Below are 26,318 nucleotides of genomic sequence, written 5' to 3' on the forward strand. Positions count from 1 at the left end.
GGCTTCGTCTGGCCATTCTACTATAAAGGCCTGATTGGTGGAGTGCTGCAGAGATGGTTGTCCTTCTGGAAGATTCTACCATATCCACAGAGGAACTCTGGAGCTCTATCAGAGTGATCATCGGGTTCCTGACCAAGGCTCTTCTCCCCCGACTGCTCAGTTTGGCCATGAGGCCAGCTCTAGAAAGAGTCTTAGTGGTTCCAAACTTCTTCCATTTAAGAATGATGGATGCTCAGTTTCAATACTCATAGCAAAGGGTCTGAATACTAATGTAAACAAGGAATTTCTGTTTTTTATTTAAAAAAATATTCAATTTGTCATTATGGGGTATTGTGTGTAAATTGATCAATTGTTTTTAATCTATTTTAAAATAAGGTTGTAACGTAACAAATTGTGGAAAAAGTCAAGGGGTCTGAATACTTTCCGAGTGCACTGTATGGTACTGACCTGCAGGTGGTAGTTCCAGCAGCAAGGGTAGCTTGATAGGTGTGGTGGATGAGGGAGGTGGGGGAGTCCCCGGAGGGGTGCTTGTACCCCCCGTCGGCCTTGGTTCCGAGCGGGCACATCTCAGCTGGGGCTTGGTCCCGTTGGAGCTGGGTGTGGTGGTGGTTGTGGAGGTCTTGGGGGTAGAGGTAAGGGTGGCAGTGGAGGTACAGGTGGAGGTCTTGGAAGGGCTGTGATAAGAGAAGATGAAATATATACTATTGTCAAAGAGCCACTCAAGTGTATTTTTCCTAACCCCAACCCCACAAGAAAGCGGAGTTCGCACAACGGCAGGAGATTCCACACTGTGTAGGATTCAGGAACTGACTTGTTGAAATGGACTCCCAGCCCTACCAGTGGTCCCCTCTGTGTTTGAAGAGATCCGAGGCAGCCATCTGGCGGTTGAGACTCCTAGCGGGGTCCTGGAAGTTCTTGTCGGGGAACAGGTAGACATGGGCTACACTGCGCTTGGTCTCATCCAGCTTGGCGATCTGTGGAGAGAGGTCGGGGAGTGGATAAGAAGCCCAATATTTCAATACACAATAAACATATTTATCATACAAAACAGCCCAATCTCAGAGTGACGTTTCCAATGTTAACTCAGCAAAGATGTACCAGCTGAATACACACATTCAATACAGTGGAGTGTCCATTTCTACTCTGAGCCCTCAACCCCTCCCTTCCACTAAGATGTACTTCAGTACTTTTCCATCATCCAGGATTTATCCATGCTCTTCTGTACATATCATGCTCTTCTGTACATATCATGCTCTTCTGTACATATCATGCTCTTCTGTACATATCATGCTTCTTCTGTACATATCATGCTCTTCTGTACATATCATTGCTCTTCTGTACATATCATGCTCTTCTGTACATAACATGCTCTTCTGTACATATCATGCTCTTCTGTACATATCATGCTTCTTCTGTACATATCATGCTCTTCTGTACATTCTTGTTATCATGCTCTTCTGTACATATCATGCTCTTCTGTACATAACATGCTCTTCTGTACATATCATGCTCTTCTGTACATTAATCATGCTCTTCTGGTACATATCATGCTCTTCTGTACATATTTCATGCTCTTTCTGTACATATCATGTGCTCTTTCTGTACATATCATGGCTCTTCTGTACATATCATGCTCTTCTTGTACATATCATGCTCTTCTGTACATATCATGCTCTTCTGTACATATCATGCTCTTCTGTACATATCATGCTCTTCTGTACATATCATGCTCTTCTGTGCTTCTTATCAGACAGCACCTGGAGTTATTGGGAATACACATTCTTACAGTCTACCACTAGATAATTACACTTCTCATACACAAAGAGCTTAAACCTAACACTACTTTCAATCTCGAAAGATATAAAAACTGTATATTCATACTAAGAGGATATAATGACATAAAACAAAGATATAAAACAGTAAAGATGCAAAGATATAAAACAGTAATATACAGTGCATTCGGAAAGTATTCAGACCCCTTGATTAAATATTTATTTTGTTATTCAGCAATCTACACACAATACCGCACAATGACAAAAAACAGAAATACCTTATTTAAATAAGTATCCAGACCCTTTGCTATGAGACTTGAAATTGAGCTCAAATGCATCCTGTTTCATTGATCATCCTTGAGATGTTTCAACAACTTGATTGGAGTCCACCTGTGGTAAATTCAATTGATTGGACATGATTTGGAAAGGCAAACACCTGTCTATATAAGGTCCCACAGTTGACAGTGCATGTCAGAGCAAAAACCAAGCCATGAGGTTGAAGGAATTGTCCGTAGAGCTCCGAGACAGGATTGTGTTGAGGCACAGATCTGAGGAAGTGTGCTAAAACATTGCTGCAGCTTTGAAGGTCCCCAAGAACCTCCTCATCTTTAAAATGGAAGAAGTTTGGAACCACCAAGACTCTTCCTAGAGCTGGCCGCCCGGCCAAACTGAGAACCCGATGGTCACTCTGAGAGAGCTACAGAGTTCCTCTGTGGTGATGGGAGAACCTTCCAGAAGGACAACCATCTCTGCAGCACTACACCAATCAGGCCTTTATGGTAGTGGCCAGTTGGAAGACACTGCTCAGTAAAAGGCACATGACAGCCTGCTTGGAGTTTGCCAAAAGGCACCTAAAGGACTCTCAGACCATGAGAAACAAGATTCTCTGGTCTGATGAAACCAAGATTGAATTCTTTAGCCTGAATGCCAAGAGTCACGTCTGGAGGAAACGTGGCACAGAGAGATCCTTGATCAAAACCTGCTTCAGAGTGCTCAGGACCTCAGACTGGGGCAAAGGTTCACCTTCCAACAGGACAACAACCCTAAGCACACAGCAAAGACAACACAGGAGTGGCTTTGAGAGAAGTCTCTGAATGTCCTTGAGTGACCCAGCCAGAGTCCGGACTTGAACCCGATCGAATATCTCTGGAGAGACCTGAAAATAGCTGTGTAGCAAAGTTCCCCATCCAACCTGACAGAGCTTGAGAGGATCTGCAAAGAAGAATGGAAGAAACTCCCCAAATACAGGTGTGCCAATCTTGTAGCGTCATACCCAAGAAGACTCGAGGCTAAGACACTGCCAAAGGTGCTTCAACAATGTACTAAGTAAAGGGTCTGAATACTTATGTAAAAATTATTGTTTTTTTATGTTTCATAAATGTGCAAAAATGTCTAAACTTGTTTTTGCTTTGTCATTATGGGGTATTGTGAGTAGATTGATGAGGAAAAACAACTATTTCATCAACTTTAGAATAAAGCTGCAATGTAACAAAATGTGGAAAAGGTCAATGGGTCTGAATTCTGTGCGAATGCACTGTAAAACAGTAAAGATATAAAACAGTAATATAAAATCTCAATGTTAAGAAGAATTCCGCTTTATGTTTACGATGGTGACATACACAGGAGTATGTGTATGCATTTGTATCTCAGTGTGAGTATACAGTATGTGTGTGGGTTGATACATTCTCAGAATGGATATTGGAAGTTGTCACAAACTCACAAAAAATATGAGTTCTATGCAAAGCCTAGTCAATCACACTGAGGAAAAAGAGGTGTAAAACATTACCTTCACGCTGCAGTCTGTGGAGTTGAGCACGGCGTCTCGGAACCACTGAACAGCGTCTGGAGTCCAGGAGCCCACACCACTCACAGTCAGGTCAGCCAGACAACACTTCACCACCTAGAGAGAGACTACTGCACGTCAGACTACATTACCCAGGCAACACTTCAACGCCTAGCAGGACTGACTACATTACCTATACACAGACCCCCCACACACAACATCCCTCCATCCATCCATCCATCCATGTTCTGACCTGTGGTGGGATGGAAATCAGGTCCCGTAGGAAAGGAGGTGGGACTTCCCTCAGCTCAATCACCTCCACTGCGGCCTGCACCCCCAGGTCTGTGAAGAGGATGTCCAACACATGACTACCATGTAGGTTAGTGATCTATAGGAGAAACAGGGGAATGAGGGAGGGTGAAAGAATACCGGGAGAGTGTGGAGAAAGTGTGAGAATATAACATATGACCTGGTTGTCTAGGATGTGCTAGCATTGTGTGCTACAGATGTGGGATCTTAATTTGATCACTCTTATGTTGCTGAGAATTCTTCTGCACCGCAGGAGCTTGATGATTTACATACATTCACTGAAAACCCACACTAACACACAGTTATATTAAAAGTATTGCACTTTTCATGTAGCTTAATTTTGGCCAGCTAATAGCCTAACCACAGACCAAGCAACATTATGGATTATGGTTTCTGTAGAGCACTTTGATATATCAGCTGATGTAAGAAGGGCTATATAAATACATTTGATTGATTTGATTTGACTAAACGTTCAAATCCTGTTGCTGCAGGATTATTTTGACATGGCAATACTGGTCAAATTAAAATCCTCCATCTGTATACATTTTGTACAATATTTGGTATAGAATTGAGCTAGTTAACTTCCATCTAGGTAAGTCACCTTCTCCTCCACCTCTTCATTGTGGGTCAAACTGAAGCTAGATGGTATGACTTTTAGGCAGAACGGTAGCTGAGACATGCAGTATCTATCACTGCCACAAACTATTGACTGTATAGGCAATAGAATCCATCTCACCTCCACGCGAGACCATTTGCCTTTGTAGCGCGCCAGACAGCCTTTCCCACAGAACGGTCTGGATACCAGGAACTCTGACGTCACCTGCCACACAGAAGAGATTATGTTATCAGTATAGGACAGGATTATGTCATCAACGTGAGACAGACACAGGCAAAAAAAAAACATGAGATCTACGTTGACTCAGACTGTTGAAGCAGAACATCTCAGGTCAAGGTTAATATATTGTATGTAGATTGATGAGGGATTTTTTTTATTTTTACCAATTTTAGATAAAGGCTGTGGAAAAGTCAAGGGGTCTGAATACCCTCTGAATACACTGTATATGCAATATTATGTAGCCTGGTATATATATATATATATATATATATATATGAGAGTCTGTATTTTGTGCATCTGAACAAACCTGAACACCATCTTAGTGAATGATAACTGGGGACTACGGTAGGTACTATGTTGCCACTGGGTCAATGACAGTCAGTTCGAGTGTCATGTGATGAGATGAACTAAGTAGCCTGTGTCTTAACCCCAGATTATGTTCCTTAATCTCAACTGTGTCTGGCTCTCAGCAGCCTCCTCAGAGGACGAGACAGACAGAAGCTCTCACGCACACACACACAGTCACACAGACACACGGGTACCTGTGAGTGGAAGTATGCCTCAGCCTTCTCCAGTATCTCAGTGAGTTTGGCCAGACCTCGAGACGGGAGCTGGCAGTAGATGGTCCCGTCTGAACACACACTTCTCACAGTCACGTTCATATAGTTACTGTTCACCTACAGGGGGAGAGAGAGAACCATGGCTGGGTTAGACATGATCCCATTCCACTCAGATTCAAATACTATGGACTGAAAAACAGGGATTAATACAGTACTGATGAAAGATGCTCAAGAACGTCTTCGACCCACTGACAGTGGTACTCTCCCCTCCTATGACAGTAACCCACCTGTAGGGGGCTGGCCAGACTCTTGTCCTGCAGGGCTTTGATACATACAGCGTTGATGTTGACATCATCATCCCCTCCTATGACAGTAACCCACCTGTAGGGGGCTGGCCAGAGTCTTGTCCTGCAGCGCTTTGATACATGCAGCGTTGATGTTGACATCATCATCCTGCGACGTGTCGTACAGGACCACCAATGGGGTCTGCCCTCTCTCTAGGATCTCAGCCAACAGGATCTTGCCGCTGGCCATGGACTCAAACTTCTTCAGGACAGCAGGCTCCTGGTAGAAAGGCTCCAGACCTAGGTAGGAAAACAGACACTTCATTAAGAAGAAGAAACTGACTGCAACACTATTGTATAAAAATCAACAAGCCTTCTGTAACTTTGTGATTTAAATATATATATATAATTCACTGTCTGAGATTGTGATCAAAACTCACCAGCCAATTGACACTTGGTGGCCTGGAAAGGCAGGTTGAAAAACTTCTCATGCAGCTCAAACACTTTGGCCTTGCTGATGACTTCTGAAAACCCGTGATCCACATAGTAAACCTACAGATTCGCAAAAAACAGTGAAAAAAAAGTGGAGAGAAGTGATTCATTTTCTAAAATGTCAAACCCTAAACTCTCCTCCTATCCTTAAACCATTAACATGGCACCATAGATCCATAATATAACATATACCCTACAATATAGAAATCATTGTATCTTTTTTCATTTCGAAGTTTCAACCAATTGACCTTTGAACTCACCTTGACCTTGTCAGCCATGACCTCTGTGACTTGTGCTCGTAGTACCTCCTCATCCTCCTCCGTCCTGACGGCAGCCAGCTGACCTGAGGTTAGGGAGGCCAGGGGTGTACCACTTTTCTTGTCACCAGTACGGGTGTTGTTGTCCTGGCAACAGTAGAATTCTCTCATCTTGTCCTCCAGAGCCTCCTGGGCTTGGGAGTAACCCTCTCCTATGTACCTGGATGGAGGATACAGAGGGAGAGAGGGGAGGGTAAGGAAGCATTTCACGGGAAGGTCTACACCTGTTGTATTTGGCGCATGTGACAAATATAATTTGATTTGAGGGGGGTAAGAAGAGAGCGAGAGGAGAATCTTTCATTTCTTTCTATTCATCCAGGTAAGGCTTAGTTAAACAGCACTGAGGGCATATTCTTACTGCACCACAACCAAACGACTCCCATGCCCATCCCACTGGTTCTTACCGGAGTATGACTCCGTTGGTATTAGCAGCCTCCCCCACCAACACAGAGGGGTACTCCTCTCGGGGGATGAGAAGAGGAGGTACAGTCTGGGTACTGAGCCTCCTCCCCACCTCCTCTCTGGCCCTGCACTCCTCCACTGACTCCCTCCTGTTGCGGTTCTCCTCCTCCCTGGTCCTCTTGTACAGAATGGCCCGTTTGGGGTTGTCCGGCATGGGGTATTCGATGGTGCAGAAGTCGGAGAGCAGCGAGAGATTCTCCAGGACGTGTTCGGGGAGTTTTGTCTTGTACGTGTCCAAGTAGAGTTTGGGTAAGGCGTGGGCCCATAGACCATTGCTGTATTTGACTAGAAGCTCTCCCAGTTTTTGTCTGAGGTCGGGAGAGAGGGTGGAGGGGGAGGCTGGAGGAGCTGAGGACCTAGGGGGCAGAGGGTGGTGGTGGGAGGGGCTCATAGTGGGTAAAGGGGTGGTAGGGGGCTTTGACTGGGGCTTTGCTGTCGCATGGGGGTGAAGCGGTGGAGGTGGGGTATTGGACTCTGTAGGGACAGGGGATGCGGTCTGTGTTGGTTCTTAGCCGGGTAGAGGAGTAACTCATTGTTTGCTGTGCGATGGATTTCTCTACTGGAACAGGAGGACATATTCTTCAGATAAACAGAGTCTAACAAGACCAGTGGCCATACAGTATAGTATCAAGCATCTCAGAGAGGAGTGCTGATCTAGGATCAGGTCTTTCTCCGTTCATGTAACCTTATTCATTGTGACTTAATAGTCAAACACGATCCTAAATCAGCACGTTTGATACATATATGCCCAGATCTAACCACACAAAAGGATAATACTCCATTATAATCACATAATATTAAAATACGTCAACCATACGTTATGCAGTTGTGGGGACTTACAGGCTATTTGACCTCGAGAGTATCAACTGTTACAACGGGTATAAGTGCAAATATTTTTTGCCTCTGCGAACCAGATAGGGGATGCTTATGACGGTATTACTTAACTCCATGTAAACATAGAAAATTTGGCTAGAAAATAAACGCTATGTACAATATCCAGTATTACACTCAAACCATGTTCGGTTTAATAAGCTATACATTATTCATACAGCTTTTAAAATAAACTGAAATAAAGTATTTAATATATACAGGATCATAATTTGAGCTGTGCTACATCAAAATATCCTGCAGCACGATTTAATAATTATGGTTACGTCCCTGACTATGCAAGTTGATACACAAGGAACGTGGTTCCACTCGCTTCAGTCGACGATAGTTTGTAGATCTATGTGCTTGTGTCACGGTTTGAGTGTTCGTTGTTGTAGATTGTTTGATGACGAATGTCAAAAAGAAGAGACAGTGAGTATGTTAGCGATATCTACGTCTGTCTGATGTTGGTTTGGGCCTGTACAATCATCAATAAATAGAGGCAGGTGTTCTGAGTTGACCTCTTGAGAGATCTCTCCATAAGTAGATGTACTCGATTTTATGTGGGATGATTAATCTCTCGTGATCTTAACAGATGTCTTACGTCAAATAATGATTACGCACACAACGAGGGCAGCATGTATCCGGTATGGTCTTGTTGTGGGTGTCCGTTTATGTAGTCTGTTTCCTGGTTCATGCTTGCTTCACGTTGATATGTAATTCGGGTCCAGGTCTTTCTACTTCGTTTATATTGTTCTTTGAATTATTTCAAGTGTTCGTTCATGTTCTTCACGTTGTTGAGTTTATTTAAATCTTTATGTTTTCACAACCACCGCTGCATCCTTGTGCTCGACAATCACTTCTATCATCCTCCCTTATATCGAAGAGGCTTCCTGACTGCATGCTGTTCATGCTCAAAGGGAGCCAGTACGCCTCACGACGGTCCGGTATGTTTTCTGGCGCGCTAAAAACCTGGCCACCAACGCCAGCCCAACGAACCAAACCCTAGTAGAAGCACCACGATCCAGCCTTTCCTCACACCAGCCCGTGCCTTTCCGTCACTCCTCCAGGCCCTGTCCTCACTTCCATCGCCACATCCAACAAAACAGTCTAGTGGTGCAGTGTCTCCGAGCCCAGTCTACGTCCCTCACGTCCTCCGGACTCACTCACTAAGCCACCTGTAAGCGTAAAAGCCCTCAGGACCGCCACTGTCCTCAACATTTCCACTCAGCCACGCAGCTCGCCCTGAGTGGTGTGCGGCACCTCAGCCCCGGTAGCCTCCCAGTTTCCGGTACCACGCACCAGGCCTAAGGTGCGCTTCGACGAGCGGTCAGCCCCTCGTGCCCTGTGTTCCACCTGCTCGCAACCGCACAGCCTTGAAACGTCAGCGTGCGCGGTGAGCCTCGGCCCCGGTACCTCTCAGTTCCGGCACCGCCCAGCGCTACCAGAGGGGCCTACTGTGCGCCCTCAGCAGCCAGAAGTCGGGCACGTCTGCCCGAGGCGCCTTCTGTCGACTCCTGTCTGCCCAGCTCCGTCTGAGCCATCTGGTCTGCCCAATGCGCCGTCATCATGCACATGGTCTGGGTCTGCCAGCCCCTCTGCTCGTGTTCTGCCCAGCCGCCGTCTGGAAGCCAGTCTGTCTGCACCCAGCGGGCGTCTGCCAGCCATCTGTCTGCCCCAGACGAAGCCGTCTGAAGCCATCTGTGGCTGCCCACGCCGTCTGAAGCCTATCTCGTCTGCCCCAGCGCCGTCTGAGCCATCTGTCTGCCAGCCCGCCGTGAGCCATCTGTCTGCAGCGCCGTGCTGAAGCCATCTGTCTGCCGCAGCGCCGTCTGGAGCATCTGTCTGCGCCCAGCGCCTTCTAGCCCAATCAGCCGTCTAGCCCAGCGCTTCTGAGCCATCCGTTCTGCCCAGCGCACTTCTGAGCCGTCCGTCAGTGCAGCAGCCGCTAGACCGTCCGTCAGTCAGGGGCGCAAGCCCAGTAGGAGGCCGGCCCGCCAGCAGGAGCCGCCAGAAGCCGCCAGCCAGTCAGCAGCCCGAGCGCCGCCATCAGAGGCCAAGCCGCCAGCCGAGTCAGGAGCGAGAGCCGCGCCAGCAGGAGCCGCACAGGAGCCGGCCAGCCAGTTCAAGCGCAGAGCCCAGCTCCAGCAGAGGCCCGCCACAACGCCGAGCGGTCAGAGCGCGGACCCCGCCAGCCAGTAGCCGCGCGGAGCCAGCCACGTCAGTCAGCCGACCCCGTAGGGAGAGGCCGCAGCCATCGGAAGCCGGCGCAAGCCGCAGCTGCCCAGAGCGGCCACGGCGCAGCGCTTACGTGAGCAGCCTGCAGCAGTCCCACGCGTCGAAGGAGTCCGCGAGAGCCGCCAGCCAGGTCTCATGTGACTGCAGGGCCAGCAGTCCGCCCAGCCTAGTCGCGAGGAGCCCTGCCATGAGCCGCAGCCATCAGAGCGGCCAGCCAGTTCACGGGGCCGCGCAGGACGTCCTGCCAGCCGAGTCAGGAAGGCCCGACTCAGAAGACGCGAGGTTGGCCGCCACGCCAGTAGGCAAGCTCAGGCGCCAAAGAGCCGCCAGCCAGCATTGACAGCCCAGCAAGCCGATCGCCGGTCAGGCGGACCAGACAGCCGAGCAGCAGGCCGAGGTACGTCTCGGCGCGGCTCGACTAGTAGGCCTTGCCTGAGCCCAGCCAGGTCAGGCAGCTCGCTGCACCGACAGGGCCTTAGGCCGTGCATGCTCCGACGGTCATGAGCTGCTCCTATCTAGCGCTACCATTGAGCCCTACAGATGGCTGCCTACACATACCACAGTCCATAGCTGCCCTACAGTCATGAGCTGCCCCTACAGTCATGAGCTGCCCTTACAGTCATGAGCTGCCCTACAGTCATGAGCTGCCCATCATTCTCCCTACAGTCATTGAGCCTAGTCAAGCCCTCCAGTCATGAGCTGCCCTCCAGTCATGAGCTGCCCTCCAGTCCGGAGCTGCCCTCCAGTCCGGAGCTGCCCTCCAGTCCGAGCTGCCACCCAGTCCGGAGCTGCCACCCAGTCCGAGCTTGCCGTAGACAGAGCTACCTCTCTGTCCGGAGCTACCTCTCTGTCCGGAGCTACCTCTCTGTCCGGAGCTACCTCTCTGTCCGAGCTATCTCTCTGTCCTGAGCTACCTCTCTGTCCTGAGCTACCTCTCTGTCCTGAGCTGTCTCCTCTATGTAGGGGGCCTTAGTGAAGGTCCTGGACCATGGTCGGGGGCGAGGGTCGCCACTCAAAGACGCTAAGGAGGGGGAACAAACAGGTCGAGAGTGTTGTTGTCCTCGTCCACCGCCGGAGCGCCACCGCGGACAGATGCCCACCCAGACCCCTCCTTGAGTTTTAGGGGTGCGCCCGGAGTTCGCACCTTTGAGGGGGGGGGGGGGTTCTTGTCACGTTTCCTGACCTGTTTTCTGTTGTTTTTTGTGTGTGTTTGATGGTCAGGGCGTGAGTTTTGGGTGGGCAGTCTATGTTTTCTGTTTTCTATGTTGGTTTTGGGCTTGCCTGGTATGGCTCTCAATTAGAGGCAGGTGTTTGACGTTCTCTCTGAAGTCATATTAAGGTAGGTTGTTCTCACTTGTTTGTTTGTGGGTGATTGTCTCCTGTGTGCAGTGTCTGTATGTTTACGCCACACGGGGACTGTTCCGGTTTTTGTTTGTTGTCGTGTTTATGTAGTCTGTTTCCTGTTCATGCGTTTCTTCACGTTGTATGTAAGTTCGGTCCAGGTCTGGTCTTACATTCGTTATATTTTGTTTTTATTAGTCGTCATGTTCTTCAGTTTTGTTTATTAAATCATTATGTATTCACAACCCGCTGCAGTTTGGTCGAATCACTACTCCTCCTCTTCGTATGAAGAGGAGGAGGAAGCCCGTTACATGTGGATTATAATTAATGGACATTTTTGTAGGGGTTGGTACATTTTTTGTAAAGATATATCAAGTCTGAAATTTCAAAGTGGAAATTACAAACTTCAGAAGCCTTTTTAAACCTCAAATACACTACAAGTTTTAATGTCCTACATTGCAGGAAAGTTCTCCTGCAATAGGGTGGTCAAATTAAGTTCCTACATCTGTACATTCTGCGCAGATGTGTGTTCAGTGCTCCAGGTCTTACCAAGATAGTGATATTTCAAGTGTTATTTAATACTGTACAGCAGTATAAATACAATACAAGTATGGTATGTACGGTGCAGATGTGTGTCCAGTGCTCCAAGTCTTTGATTGCTTCACTAGGCAGGTCCTGTTTGTACAGTTCTCTGTAGAGCTGAGGCAGCTTGGACACCCAGAAACCATTACTGTACTTGTTCAGCACCTCTCTGATACGCCCTTGCACCTTCTGGGGGTTGTAGTTCCCCCCGGGTGAGGGGTTGTAGTCCTTGGGGTAGTGATGTGGCTTGGGCTTCCCAGAGACAGCATTTTCTTTGAAGTTTGTAGAAGCTGGAGGAGGAAAGAGGGGGACATTTTAGGTGAAATTGGTCAGGCACGATTTGTATGAAATAATACAGGTATAGACGTGTTATTACACCGTTTTTGGGATCATATGGAATATATAAGTCCAGGAGTCTGTCCTGACAAGGCAGCTATAGTCTAGGGCCCAGAGAAAAACTCTGTGTTACATTGCAAGAGACTTTTGGTGCCTCGGGGTAACACTAAAAACGGTCTGCTTTCCTAGACCTGTCTCTTATTACCGAGAATTAAGTCATGAGTTAGCAGCCTAATGCTAATCTCTAGCCTGTAATGTGATTTTTGCTTTGAGACGTGCTGTATTCAAAGGACAGTAATGTGAAGGACTGGAACCAGAGGGGTCAGTCATCTCTTGAAACAGTCATTTACACAGCTGTTTTACTTCTGATGTAAAGACTGATCTCTCTGTGAGGAACTACACCCCAGATGAAAACAGCAACCGATAAAACCCCTGATCTGTGACATACAGTCAGTCTATTGTAGTCCTTAAACGGTCCTACATACTGTTGCTCTGCTGGGCATTTGTGTGTGTGTGTGTGTGTGTGTGTGTGTGTCCCACGTACGGTTGCTCTGGGTGTTCCTGGAGAAATGAGTGTACACTTCCTTCTGGAACAGTGACGGCAGGGTCATCCTTTTGTCTGACCTAAACACACAACAAGAAGAGAGAGAGTGTTGACTTAGAACCATTTCTACTGTATCCTTCAAATGACAGAGAGTCTAAGGGGCAGACGAAGCGGTCTTCTGGTCAGGCTCCACATCGCGCACCGCTCCCGAGCATACTACTCGCCAATGTCCAGTCTCTTGACAACAAGGTTGATGAAATCCGAGCAAGGGTAGCATTCCAGAGAGACATAAGAGACTGTAACGTTCTTTGCTTCACGGAAACATGGCTCACTCGAGACACACTATCGGAGTCGGTACAACCAGCTGGTTTCTTCACGCATCGCGCCGACAGAAACAAGCATCTTTCTGGTAAGAAGAGGGGTGGGGGGGTATGCCTTATGATTAACGAGACGTGGTGTGATCATAACAACATACAGGAACTCAAGTCCTTCTGTTCACCTGACTAAGAATTCCTCACAATCAGACAAAACAGACACTTCTGAACCAATGGCGGACAATGGAGGAATAACACAAGGACTTGCATTCATTTCCTTTTTGTTTAGTTTCCTGGTTGGATACATAATCGCAGTTTGTGTCCCCATTTCTCAACCAAAAAAAGACTCCGGCGGAAGAAGCCAGCAATATCAGTCAACTCAGTCAGTGTTAGATGAGACTGCTGTACTCTACTGTACCCTGTTCACACACCATAAACATTAGGCCTGTGCTAGAGTGTAGAGGCCTGAGATATCCTCATAGAAATGGAATAATTCCTCGAACAGTCATCCCTATTCAATTCAATGGGTGAGTGAGCCTTCTCCCCTTCTACTTACTACCCATAATTCTCTCTGAAGGGATCTTCTCCATCCCAGAATTACCTTAGACAATGGGAGCATAACATTCTGAATAGATCACGCTTATACAACAGAGTCGCTAGGCAGAACAGCACCCGAAACAGGCCTGAAATCCCCAGACATAGATAATTGTGGGCCCGGGTCCTCATTTATCATTATTGCATAGAAATTATTCTAAAATACTACTTGCGAACGGAACTTAGAATGTTCGTACGCATAATAAAAGTATGATTTATCAAACAAACCTACGAGCATCATACTCACACCGGTAGTAGATAACCATTGATAAATACCAATTGTTATTAGCTTCAGTGATCGTGCACGACCTTGGCTGTTTGCATTTCGAAACGCCCCTAATTAACCACATAGGGCCAAAAATCCTCCCTTTAAAGCCAGTGGGGAATATACAACGCCCTACCATAAAATACAAAGCACAACCAAATAGAACTTGGGAAAAAATACTTCTCTGAGACTGAATAAGAGGTGCTAGTGTCAGAGATTGAGTACAGCCAAAAGGTTTTATTTGGCTCGCTCAGTTGTGCCTTGACCAGTAAACATTGCTACAAAGAGAGGACCATTAGGACAATTCAAGTTGCTTTAGCAATGGCAAATTTACTTCAAATGAGTAGGCAACACTCACCAATAAGCCATCCATCCTCAACAGCTCCCTCCTGTAGGTGTATAGGCCAACATTGCTGTTCTGCAGAATGAACGAGTGGTGCATTCCACCTGGCCACTATAGTCTTTCCCGCGTCACATAACCTATCACCTGCACATTATGAGTGGAAGCCTTTTCAGTTCATATAGTTGAACTCGTTTTGATTTGGTGCTTTTATGGCGATGTGCGTGCTGTCAATTGTTCCGTTCGTATTTGGGAGCCCTAATGGAAAAGAAACCCCTCTTGACTTCAACCAGTTGTGCGATGGTGTATCGAAATTGTATTTAACTGGTCGTTTTGCTGATGATTGCATCCAAAACATTGGTTAATCGAGGGCTGTGAGATGCCGATCAACAAGCTCCCGCTGAAAAGTAAAAACCCGAGGGTGGATAGCACTTGAATGTGCACCGGAATGGCATGTGTTTGCCTTTCTAAATCCTTAGAGATTGGTTTGGGAAACTACAGTATATATGATGAGCCAATATGTATTTAGTGCAAAAAAGTCCCACCTGTCTCTAAAAACGGTCTCTAAGAAATGCAACGTGTGCCAAATCTTCAAAACAGAGCAAGATCAGCCATCTCTCATTGGATTTCCCATTATCTGTCTTTTATTGTATATCAACAATGGTTTTACTTTCACACGTACCTCTACTTTAACAAATGACTGTACTTTATCAAATCAAATGTATTTATATAGCCCTTCTTACATCAGCTGATATATCAAAGTGCTGTACAGAAACCCAGCCTAAAACCCCAAACAGCAAGCAATGCAGGTGGATATATGGATTATTATCGTTATTATTATCGTGACAAATGCACTGATATGGTCAAGACGTGTTGCATGAATTCACAATGGAAATACAATGAAAACGAAAAATTCTTTAATTATTACTCTCCCAATTTCACACATTTTAAACATATATTTTCTCCATTCCCGAGGTTATGCTTGACAAGCAGTTCCCTTATCCCACCACTTGGCTGTGTCTACGCACGGTCATGGCTGTGCGTACATTTACCCACACTCTCAAGCGAACGTTCATATTACTACATCTCACACTTTGCGTGGAAATTATCCTACGCTTGGTTCACCCACATATTTGTACCAACGCGCGGTTGATAAATGAGGCGCCAGGAGTTTTCATAACCATGTTGAATGACCAGGAAAAACTCCCGTCCATAAATCATAGCCTAGGAGTTTCTTTCCCCTGGTCAGGTCAGGTGAGGTTGTGGTCAGCACACAGGAAAACTCCTGGGCCCACTGTACATAACACTGGAATATACATTTAAATATTATATATTGTAAACTAGGATGGATAGCTACATATACAGTTGAAGTCTGAAGTTTACATACACTTAGATTGGAGTCATTAAAACTCATTTTTCAACCACTCCACAAATTTCTAGTTAACAAACTATAGTTTGACATGTCAGATAGGACATCTACTTTGTACATGACACAAGTAATTTTTCCAACATTTGTTTACAGACAGATTATTTCACTTGTAATTCACTGTCTCACAATTCCAGTGTGTCAGAAGTTTACATAAACTAAGTTGACTGTGCCTTTAAACAGCTTGGAAAATTCCAGAAAATGAAAGTCATGGCTTTAGAAGCTTCTGATAGGCTAATTGACATAATTTGAGTCAATTGGAGGTGTACCTGTGGATATATTTCAAGGCCTACCTTCAAACTCAGTGCCTCTTTGCTTGACATCGTTGGAAAATCAAAAGAAATCAGCCAAGACCTCAGAAAAAAAATTATAGACCTCCACAAGTCTGGTTCATCCTTGGGAGAAATTTCCAAACGCCTGAAGGTACCACGTTCATCTGTACAAACAATAGTACGCAAGTATAAACACCATGGAACTACGCAGCCGTCATAACGCACAGGAAGGTGAACGTACTTTGGTGTGAAAAGTGCAAATCAATCCCAGAACAACAGCAAAGGACCTTGTGAAGATGCTGGAGGAAACAGGTACAAAAGTATCTATATTCACAGTAAAACGAGTCCTATATCGACATAACCTGAAAGGCCAGCAAGGAAGAAGCCACTGCTCCAAAACCGCCATAAAAAAGCCAGACTATGGTTTGCAACTGCACATGGGGACAAAGATCATACTTTTTGGAGAAATGTCCTCTGGTCTGATGAAACAAAAATGGAACTGTTTGGCCATAATGACCATCGTTATGTTTGTAGGAAAAAGGGGGAGGCTTGGAAGCCGAAGAACACCATCCCAACGTGAAGCACAGGGGTGGCAGCATCATGTTGGAGTGCTTTGCTGCAGGAGGGACTGGTGCACTTCACAAAATGGATGGCACCATGAGGGAGGAAAATTATGTGGATATATTGAAGCAACATCTCAAGGCATCAGTCAGGAAGTTAAAGCTTGGTCGCAAATGGGTCTTCCAAATGGACAATGACCCCAAGCATACTTCCAAAGTTGTGGCAAAATGGCTTAAGTACAACAAAGTCAATGTATTTGGAGTGGCCATCACAAAGCCCTGACCTCAATCCTATAGAAAATTTGTGTGCAGAACTGAAAAAGTGTGTGTGCGCAAGGAGGCCTACAAACCAGACTCAGTTACACCAGCTCTGTCAGGAGGAATGGGCCAAAATGTACGCAACTTATTGTGGGAAGCTTGTTGAAGGCTACCTGAAACGTTTGACCCAAGTTTAACAATTTAAAGGCAATGCTACCAAATACTAATTCAGTGTATGTTAACTTCTGATCCACTGGGAATGTGATGAAAGAAATAAAAGCTGAAATAAATCATTCTCTACTATTATTCTGCCATTTCACATTCTTAAAATAAAGAGGTGATCCTAACTGACCTAAGACAGGGAATTCTTACAGGAATTGAATGTCAGGAATTGTGAAAAACTGAGTTTAAATGTATTTGGCTAAGGTGTATGTAAACGTCTGACTTCAACTGTAACTGTTAAATACTTTCTGCCCCAACAGTTAACAGGAAGCCAGATAAACTTTTGAGACCGTCTGTAATCAGGGTCGGGTAGGTAGGTGAGTTTCTAAATGTAATCCGCTACTAGTTACCTGTCAAATTATTTTAGCAGTAACATTACATTTGTATAACCAAATTCAGTTAACTAATTACTTTCAGTTAATGTTGAATTACTTTCCCCTTATGAGGCATTAGAAGAATAAAAAAAGGATTCATAAAACGCATTTGGTGTGTCATCGTAATGGTCTCTGACATCATAGTGGTCTCTGACTTGTGGTCAGACTCGCTCAGGTGGAACAAATTTAAACTTGCACCTTTCTTCCATGCTGAATTGAATGCCATTGAGAAAACAGAAAGATGTCAATGTATTTTTTTTCTCGCAAACATCCTTTCTGAATTTAAAATGAATCCAAGATGTAATCATCTAGTTTAAAAATATATATCTGTAATCTGATTACAATATTTTAGCTGATAACGTAACTGATTACAGGTACTTAAAATATATATATATAATCAGATTACATGTAATCAGTTGCTCTCCAACCCTGGCTGTAATGTGAGTGACCTCACATACACTCAGATGTGTGTGTGGGCATGTGTGTATGCGTGTGTGTGTGTTTGTGGGTGTGTGTATATCTGTGCGTGTGTTTGAGTGTATATCTGTGTGTGTGCATGTGTGTGTGTGTATCTGTGTGTGTTTGTGGGTGTGTGTATATCTGTGTGTGTGTTTGAGTGTATATCTGTGTGTGTGTGTGTGTGTGTGCGTACGTACGTGTGTTTGCGTGCGTGTGTGCATGCTGCCTGCCTGCGTGTCTCTTTGCATTTGATTTGAGACGTCAGATGAAAGTGACTGTCCTACTACAGACATGCTGATTCATTGGGCTGCTAATCTGTAGAGTGCATGGAACAGAATCGCCCCCCCCCCCGCAGCGACGGCAATGCTTGCAACTCAAAGTGATATTTCCTTAAAGCTGGAATCCTTAATGGTGAAACGGCCACATCCATTTGCGTTATTACAACAACAAAGAAGATACTGAAAACAAACCGTTTTCCCCCCTCTGACATCATCGCACGCACGGTAGACGAGAACAATATGTGCTGAAATGTTTTTCACTAATCTGCGCAGCGCTCCTCAGCTCCGCAACAGAAACAATAACAACCGTGGTGGAGTGGCCAGTGGCACTATTTCCCCCAACTGCAGATTCCACCTTTAACAGAGTAAGAAACTCGAACTATTTCATTTCTAGAGAGTCGTTCTACAAGGACAGAATTTCAAACAGCCCCAACAGAGGATAGCTATTCACAGTACTAGGTCAGCAGAGCGAGAAAACGTCAGTCCGTCTTTCTTTTTGACAAGTTCTTCCTCCATTGAACTCCTTTCAGTCATAAGGGAATGATTAGTGCAGTCTAGCCAGTCTAGTTTATGGTTTCCACTAATCACCACTCACCTCTCAAAGGGCACATAGGACTTCCTGGTAGCAGGGGTGTTCTGATTGATTGGTTTGTTCTGGTTGGAGCTCTGATTGCTCTTTCCCTCTGATTGGGTGTTCCTCATGTCCCTCCCCTGTCTGAAGTCTCCATGCTGGCCTCCCAATCCCCGGCCGCCCCCACCTCCTCCTCGCACCACACCCCTGTGGTCAGGCTGTCTCAGGGAGGTTCTGGGCTTGGCTAGGGAGGAGACAAAGATGGTGGTGGCAGGATGATAAGAAATACACAGCTGTATACACACATAGAAACATGTACAGAACAAACACACACAAATAGGCAAAGCATTCCACGTCATACTCAGAAACGCACGCCCTTCACATCCATCATCTACAACAGGTCAGTTGGCAAGGGGAGAAAATAACACAGTTAGACAAAATCCTCCCTTCCACACCTCTGCAGAACCTAATACTCACGAATGTGGCAGTCTGCCTCACAACGCAACTCTGACCTGTCTGATTCTGTCTGATATGTTACAGCCCATCCCAGCTGTCATGACGTCACACTCCACACCACACAACACCACTTCACACCACACTACTCCACACCATACCACTAAGCCTGACTGTCTCCTCCTCCCTCCTCCTCTCATCCTCCCTTCCACACCTCTGCAGAACCTAATACTCACCAAGTCCTCCACCGCAGCCAGGTCGCCTCCTTATTCCACTGCTTGTACAGATACTTCAGCTTCAGCTAATTACCGAATGTGGCAGTCTGTCTCACAACGCAACTCAGTTACACAGTGTCTAGTGACGCGCCATCTGAGGTTAGGCGAGGCGACACTGGAGGTGGCGAGACAGAGAAACCTCATAAGAAATGAGGTGGTGTTTTTTGTCTTCCAGTAATGTTACACTGCTATTGTATTCGGTTCTGTTATGTAGAAACCCGCACTTGCGCAGAAGCGTGGGGACCTTTAGCTGTGGGGAAGAGGGGTCAAGAAAAGTCAGCTCCGAAGCCACTCCATATTGAAAAATAATATGGATTAGGCAGTCAGACAAAGACCTCCCCCCACACAGACACACACACACAGACAAACACACACACACACATACCCCCTACCATTGAGGATGAGAGGGGCGGCCGGTTTGACCCTCATCTGACAGTTGACCATTTGGGGTCGTCCAGTCTTCTTGGAGGTACGCTGTCGAGCCACCAGTTTGGCAACGTGGGCCGTCTCGCTGGAGACTGAGGCGAAACACACCATCTGGAGAGGATCGAGAGGAGACACGCAGACGTCCACACACACACCACAGGGCACACTCATTATCTCACACCAGCAGGATGCTAATCGTTCAGGATCATTGCTTTAATTACTTTGACGTCTCATAGAGACATATTTTGATACTTTCATTATCTTTAGCCAGCCACTGGAGTGTATGTGTGCAGTAAGCGAATTGTGGGGACTAATAGTAAACGAACAAAAATTTGACCAACTGGGGACATTTTGTTAGTCCTGACGAGGTCAAATGCTATATTTCTAGGGGGTTAAGGTTAGAATTAGTGTTAGAATTACATTTTGAGTTAGGGTCAGAAGCTAGGGTTAGTTTCAGGGTTAGATGCTAGGGTTAGATGCTAGGGTTAGGTTAGGGTAAGAGTAGGGGTTAGCGTTAGGTTTAGGGTTAAGTTTAGGGAAAATAAGATTTTGAATGGGACTGAAATCTGAGTCCCCACAAGGTTAGCTGTACAAGACTGTGTGTGTGTGTACGTGTGCGTGTTTGTGTGTCTGTGAGTGTTGGTGTGTGTGTGTGTATATATGTGCGTGTTGGTGTACATGTGTTGTGTGTGTGTGTCCATGTCCGTCCGTCTATGTGTTTGTGTGTTTTCTCCTCATGCTGTTTGTCTCCCGGTCCATCCATCCATCCACCCACCCACCCACCCACCCATCTATCCGTCCATCCATCTATCCGTCCATCCATGCATCCATCCATCCATGAGTTTGTATGTGTATGTGTGTACACTCTCTCCTCACCTCCCCAGTACGGTTGCGCTCCATGTGAACCACGCTGGGAATGCTGTGCAGCAGGGTGTCCAGACTGGCATGACCCATCTGTTTATGAGGGATCTGTTCACCAGTCAGAGCCTTGTATTCAGACTGGAGGCGAGACAAAGACACCCCGGGCCCGCTCTTATTGGCCGCCAGCACCGCCCGTAACATCCTCTTCATCAGCTCCACGTCTGTCATCTATATGGACATAAAACCAAGAAGTAGAAATTCTTGATAACAGTTTTATTAGGACAAAGACAGCTGTTTTATATCATAGTTTGATCCATTGACCTATTCAAATAAAGGGTGACTTACATAACTATTATTATTTTATTTGACCAGGTTGTCCTGATAAAGGTGAGGTCAAAATACCTATTTTTCAAGGGAACCCTGGCCAAAATGCCTGGTCTCATAGACTAGACGTAACATAGTAAACGTAAATCCGGGACACCTGGCCAGGAGGGCAGAGTACTGGCACTGTCGTAGAACTTTACATTATAGCACCGAAAGTGGGACCAACATGGTAATAGCATGGTAGCAAGTTATAGGACAATTAAAAAAGTATGTTACTGTGCTTGTTCTGTAATTAATGGAAACTAATTCCCCTGTCTTTGGGCACAATACAGATGTGTTGTATTAAAAAGGTATTGGTACAAGGCACAGCCCCTTGATGACATTATCAGATATACTTTGAACAGGGGTGCCTTGTCAGACAGGCTTCCTATCACTGATCTAAGAACAGATTGTCAGGGACAGGAGACTATTGACTATTCGGATCTAATCTTCCAAGATAGTTCGATTGTCTTCTTAGACTTTTATGAATCCTTTAATACAGTGGAACATGAGTTTCTATTTCTCTCCCTTGACAAATGTGGTTTTGGGGAATTATTTTGTAGTACTATTGAAACTCTATATAATGAATGGGAACAGTTCCATTAAATTAAAGGATGGCACTTCTACTAGATTTGAAAAGAGGAATTAGGCAAGGTTGCCCAATTTTGCCTTACCTCTTCCTGCTTGCAACCCAACTTCTTAAATGTTCTGTTAAATCCAGCAATATAAAGGAGATCTCTATTGCTGACAGAGATATTATCATAAGTCAGCTTGCAGATGACACCACCCTCTTTTTGAAAGATGCTGATCAGATTCCTAGAGCAGTCGACGTGATAAATATTTTTCCCAAAGCATCTGGTCTTTGCCTACACCTTAATAAGTGTAAATTGTATGCTGTTAAAGACTGTGTGATACCCTATTGCATATATACTATATGCAATATTCCAGTCAAGGAAAAGGTAACATACCTTGGGATTACCATGTGTAAGGGTCAACAGGAAAGATAAGATGCTCATTAAATTTCATACCTATTATCGAAAAAAACTAAAAGAAGTTGAACCATTGGTTGCAGAGGGATTTATGCTTGAAAGGTCGAGTATTGCTTTCTAAAGCTGAAGGTATCTCCAGACTTAGTTATGCAGCCCAGTCCCTGCATCTTGACAACAAAATAGGTAAAGCAGTTGACCAGATGCTTTTCAACTTCATCTGGAAAAACCGTACACATTATACTAGGAAATCTGTCGTTATGAACACATATGAATATGGTGGACTCAATTTTTTGGAATTTTCCTACTTTGAATAATACTTAAGATAAATTGGGCTAAACATTTCAGAATCCTACTTCAATTTGGAATTGCATCCCTCCTTACATCTTCTCCCGTTTTAGTGGCTTCAATTTGATGTTACTTTGTAACTATTCCTACAAAATGATCTGCTTGTCATAGACAAGTATTATTAGCGTAGTTGTTAATATATAAACATAATTTTCCCCGCATAGGTATTTCATTTGGAACTATACGGATATTTTGTATAGAAACAAGTCTATTTTTTAAGAACTGGTTTAATAATCATATCCCGCTGGTGAGTCAACTTTTTAATGCAGAAGGATTGTTACTCAATATGAGGATTTTTTACCTCATTACAATATCCCTGTTACACCTAGAGAGTTCGCCATAGTCTTTAATGCTATTCCATCTGGACCTCTCATGTTGTTTAGAGGTGTAACCAGACCTCACCTTCTTGACCTACCCTCGCTTAATCCAGTTGACTCTCCAATAGGAAATATGTTTCTCCTTGCTCCCTCAGAACAACAGATCTATACGTGCTTTATTTCAAAGGGATATTGCATCCATTCCTTATGTCACAACTTACTGGAATACATTTGTCAATAATATCTATTGGAAAAAAGTCTGGTTATTACCACACAAATACCTGCTTGTTAACAAGATCAAAGAGGTCTCTTTCGGAATGATCCATAAGTATTACCTTGCGAATCATTACCAGAAGAAACTCCAAAAAGACATTAACATTAACTGTACTTTTTGTGTTGAGCATCCAGAAACAGTTTTGCATTTATTTTGGCATTGTCTACTTGTAAAGAAATGATGGCAAGATATTCATAGTTTTATAAATGTTGTTATTCTTGATGACTTTTGTTTTTCTATGGGAGAATGTGCTGCTCGGTTTCCTTAACTATAATGATGATAAAGAAAAACAATTTTACCTCATAAATCTAATTGTGCTAATGGCAGTAATTTTACTTAAGGCCCTTGGAAATGACCTGCATATCTGCAGTTATAAAAAAAAGTCTAATGCAATATATCGATTTACAAATACAAATCAAAAGGTGTTTGTGGAAAGTGATTTACATTTGTGGAAAGTGATTTACATTTGTGGATTGTTGCTTATTTGTACAGATCATGATACACGAATACAAAATGCATGCTGTGTGTTCACAATACATTTGATATTGATCCCATATAAGTGTCCTGTCAAGCGACGTTATGTCGCTCTATCGAGCTCCGTACTCTTGCCACTTCATGGGACTTCAGAGGGCTTTTAAGCATTCACCAAATAGTATCAAAACGAAAACGTACTATCACAGCAACTATTTAATCTCAGTAATATGATCATTAATTCAAGTAATGCCAGTCAATATAACTCTTACCTTGCTGGGAAGGAAAAGAGACGAGAGTGACACGGATAACTTGCTGCTCGTCACACTCCCTGATTGTTGGTCTGTCGCCCTTGCGGTCTTGAGCTGTCCCAGCTCACCCAAAGCTGCGCTCTAACAAAGCGCCTCCCAGCAGGCCCGGTTGGTGGGTTACGGTAGCCTACCTCGTCTGTGATGTGATTGGCCATCTCCGCACAGCCCCACGCCAATTCCATCATAGCGGAGGCGCACACAGGAAACTGTTGTCCAAACTACAATGATTTATTATAAGTGACACTTATTCTGTGTATAGATCTATTTGGTTTTTTTCAGCGGGTATGCTATCGTCTTAGAGTGAGAAAAAAGAGTAGGCAAAACATTATTCACTGCCACTGTGTGCCACAAAGTAAGCTGCTTATCTCTGTCTCTAGTTCTTATAGAGAGCTGAGAGCTCAACGTTTTGTATATGCGGTGGAATTCTTCAGATGGTACTTCAGATGGAAGGTTGGTTACACTGTTGCATAAAGTGAAGTTGCGCTACAGACTGACCCAGTCAGTCTCTTTTTTTTCCTCCCTCACATTTCTCACATAGATCTGGGCTGCTGCCTTCCCTCCTTCCTGACTACAGTCTCCACAACCAGATGGTTATATAATTGTTGGACTGAAAGGCATGTTAAAACCATCATTCTATGCGGGTTTTGGGATGGGATAAGTACACCTTTTTATTTTATGATTTTAGTCTTATCCTGAGGTTGAAGCTCTAAACATAAGCTAACTACAAAAAGTATTTTGTCAGCCCTTTACAAAGTATTTATTTTTGCATTTTAATTTGATGTATTTATCAGGGATCCCCATTAGCTGCCAAGTATTAGGGTTAGGCCAAGGCAGCAGCTACTATTCCTGGGATCCAAACACATTAAGGCGCTTACATCACACATAAAACAAAAGATAAAAACAGTACATCATATAACATTATTACACCACTACACATCTACAATACAACATGTATAATACCACCATACAACAATGTTACAATGTATGTGTGTGTGTGTAGAGTGCGTGTGCTAGCGTGTGTGTGCGTGTGTCTGTTCCTGTGAGTGTGTGTGTGTATCTCTTCACAGTCCCCGCTGTTCCATAAGGTGTATTTTTATTTGTGCAGGCGATCTCTAACATTCATAGTTCTCTTTTCATCATAGAGAGCCTTTAACAGCCAACAATCTAAGATAGTCTACCAAGCCATTGAATAAAAGGCTCTGAATATCTTTTCCATCTGACTAATCTATGTTGACTAACACAACTATGCTTGGAGGTAAGCAACACTGAACCATGCATGAGAGCACCAGCTGTTCTGGACGACTGTGTGATATCGCTCTCCGTAGCCGATATGAGTAAGACCTTTAAACAAGTTAACATTCACAAGGCCACAGAGTCAGACAGATTACCAGGACGTGTACTCAGAGCATGCGCTGACCAGCTGGCAAGTGTCTTCGCTGACATTTTCAACCTCTCCCTGACCCAGTCTGTAATACCTACATGTTTCAAGCAAACCACCATAGTCTCTGTGCCCAAGAACGCCAAGGTAAGTAAGCAGCCTTGCACGAGCCTTAACGTGTGCGAGCCGGAGCGGCTCATAGGAGCAGGAGCCTATCTCCTGCTTCTGTAGCGTGAGGCAGCTTGATGTACAAGTAAACCCCCTGAATAGGACGCCAAGGTAACCTGTCTAAATGACTATCGCCCCATAGCACTCACATATGTAGCCATGAAATGCTTTGAAGGGCTGGTCATGGCTCACATCAACACCATTATCCCAGAAACCCTAAACCCACTTCAATTCGCATACCGCCCCAAACAGATCCACAGATGATGCAATCACTATTACACTCCACACTGCCCTTTCCCACCTGAACACCTATGTGAGGATGCTGTTCGTTGACTATAGCTCAGCATTCAACACCATAGTGCCCTCCAAGCTCATCACTAAGTTCAGGACCCTGGGATTGAACACCTCCCTCTGCAACTGACGGGCCGCCACCACCTGAAACAACACATTCACCACGCTGACCCTCAACACAGAGATGCGTGCATATTCCCCTACCGTACTCCCTCTTCACCCACGACTGTGTGGCCATGCACGACTCCAACACCATCATAAAGTTTGCTGACGACACAACATGGTTGGCCTGATCACCGATGATGATGAGACAGCCTACAGGGAGGTCAGAGACCTGGCAGTGTGGTGCTAGGACAACAACCTCTCTTTCAACGTCAGCAAGACAAAGGATCTGATTGTGGATAATGGGAAATTGAGACCCGAGCACACCCCCATCCACATTGACGGGGCTGTAGTGGAGCGGGTCGAGAGCTTCAAGTTCCTTGGTGTCCACATCACTAAGGAATTATCATGGTCCACACACAGTGATGAAGAAGGCACGAGAAGGCCTCTTCCCCCTCAGGAGGCTGAAAAGATTTGTCATGGGCCATCAGATCCTCAAAAGGTCCTACAGCTGCACCATTGAGAGCATCTTGGCAACTGGCAACTGCTCGGCTTCTGACCAGGCACTACAGAGGGTAGTGTGCACTGCCCAGTACATCATTGGGGCCGAGCTCCCTGCCATCCAGGACTTCTATACCA

The 26,318-nt window shown here is 45.1% G+C and overlaps 1 protein-coding gene across 1 annotated transcript in view; it reads right to left on the reverse strand.

Moving 5' to 3' along the window:
- Positions 1-26,318, reverse strand: part of LOC111960123 (tudor domain-containing protein 7B-like) — a 44,131-nt gene that overhangs the window by 5,139 nt on the left and 12,674 nt on the right. The window contains 16 exon segments of the mRNA XM_070437824.1: positions 448-674; positions 838-974; positions 3,559-3,672; positions 3,809-3,943; positions 4,601-4,684; positions 5,242-5,376; positions 5,641-5,843; positions 5,984-6,095; positions 6,296-6,512; positions 6,757-7,289; positions 7,292-7,393; positions 11,882-12,132; positions 12,723-12,802; positions 18,680-18,899; positions 19,776-19,920; positions 20,686-20,898. Of these exon segments, the coding sequence (XP_070293925.1) occupies positions 448-674; positions 838-974; positions 3,559-3,672; positions 3,809-3,943; positions 4,601-4,684; positions 5,242-5,376; positions 5,641-5,843; positions 5,984-6,095; positions 6,296-6,512; positions 6,757-7,289; positions 7,292-7,393; positions 11,882-12,132; positions 12,723-12,802; positions 18,680-18,899; positions 19,776-19,920; positions 20,686-20,898 (2,908 nt within the window).

This window comes from Salvelinus sp. IW2-2015, linkage group LG37 (assembly GCF_002910315.2).
Source record: "Salvelinus sp. IW2-2015 linkage group LG37, ASM291031v2, whole genome shotgun sequence".
In the NCBI taxonomy this organism is placed as follows: domain Eukaryota; kingdom Metazoa; phylum Chordata; class Actinopteri; order Salmoniformes; family Salmonidae; genus Salvelinus; species Salvelinus sp. IW2-2015.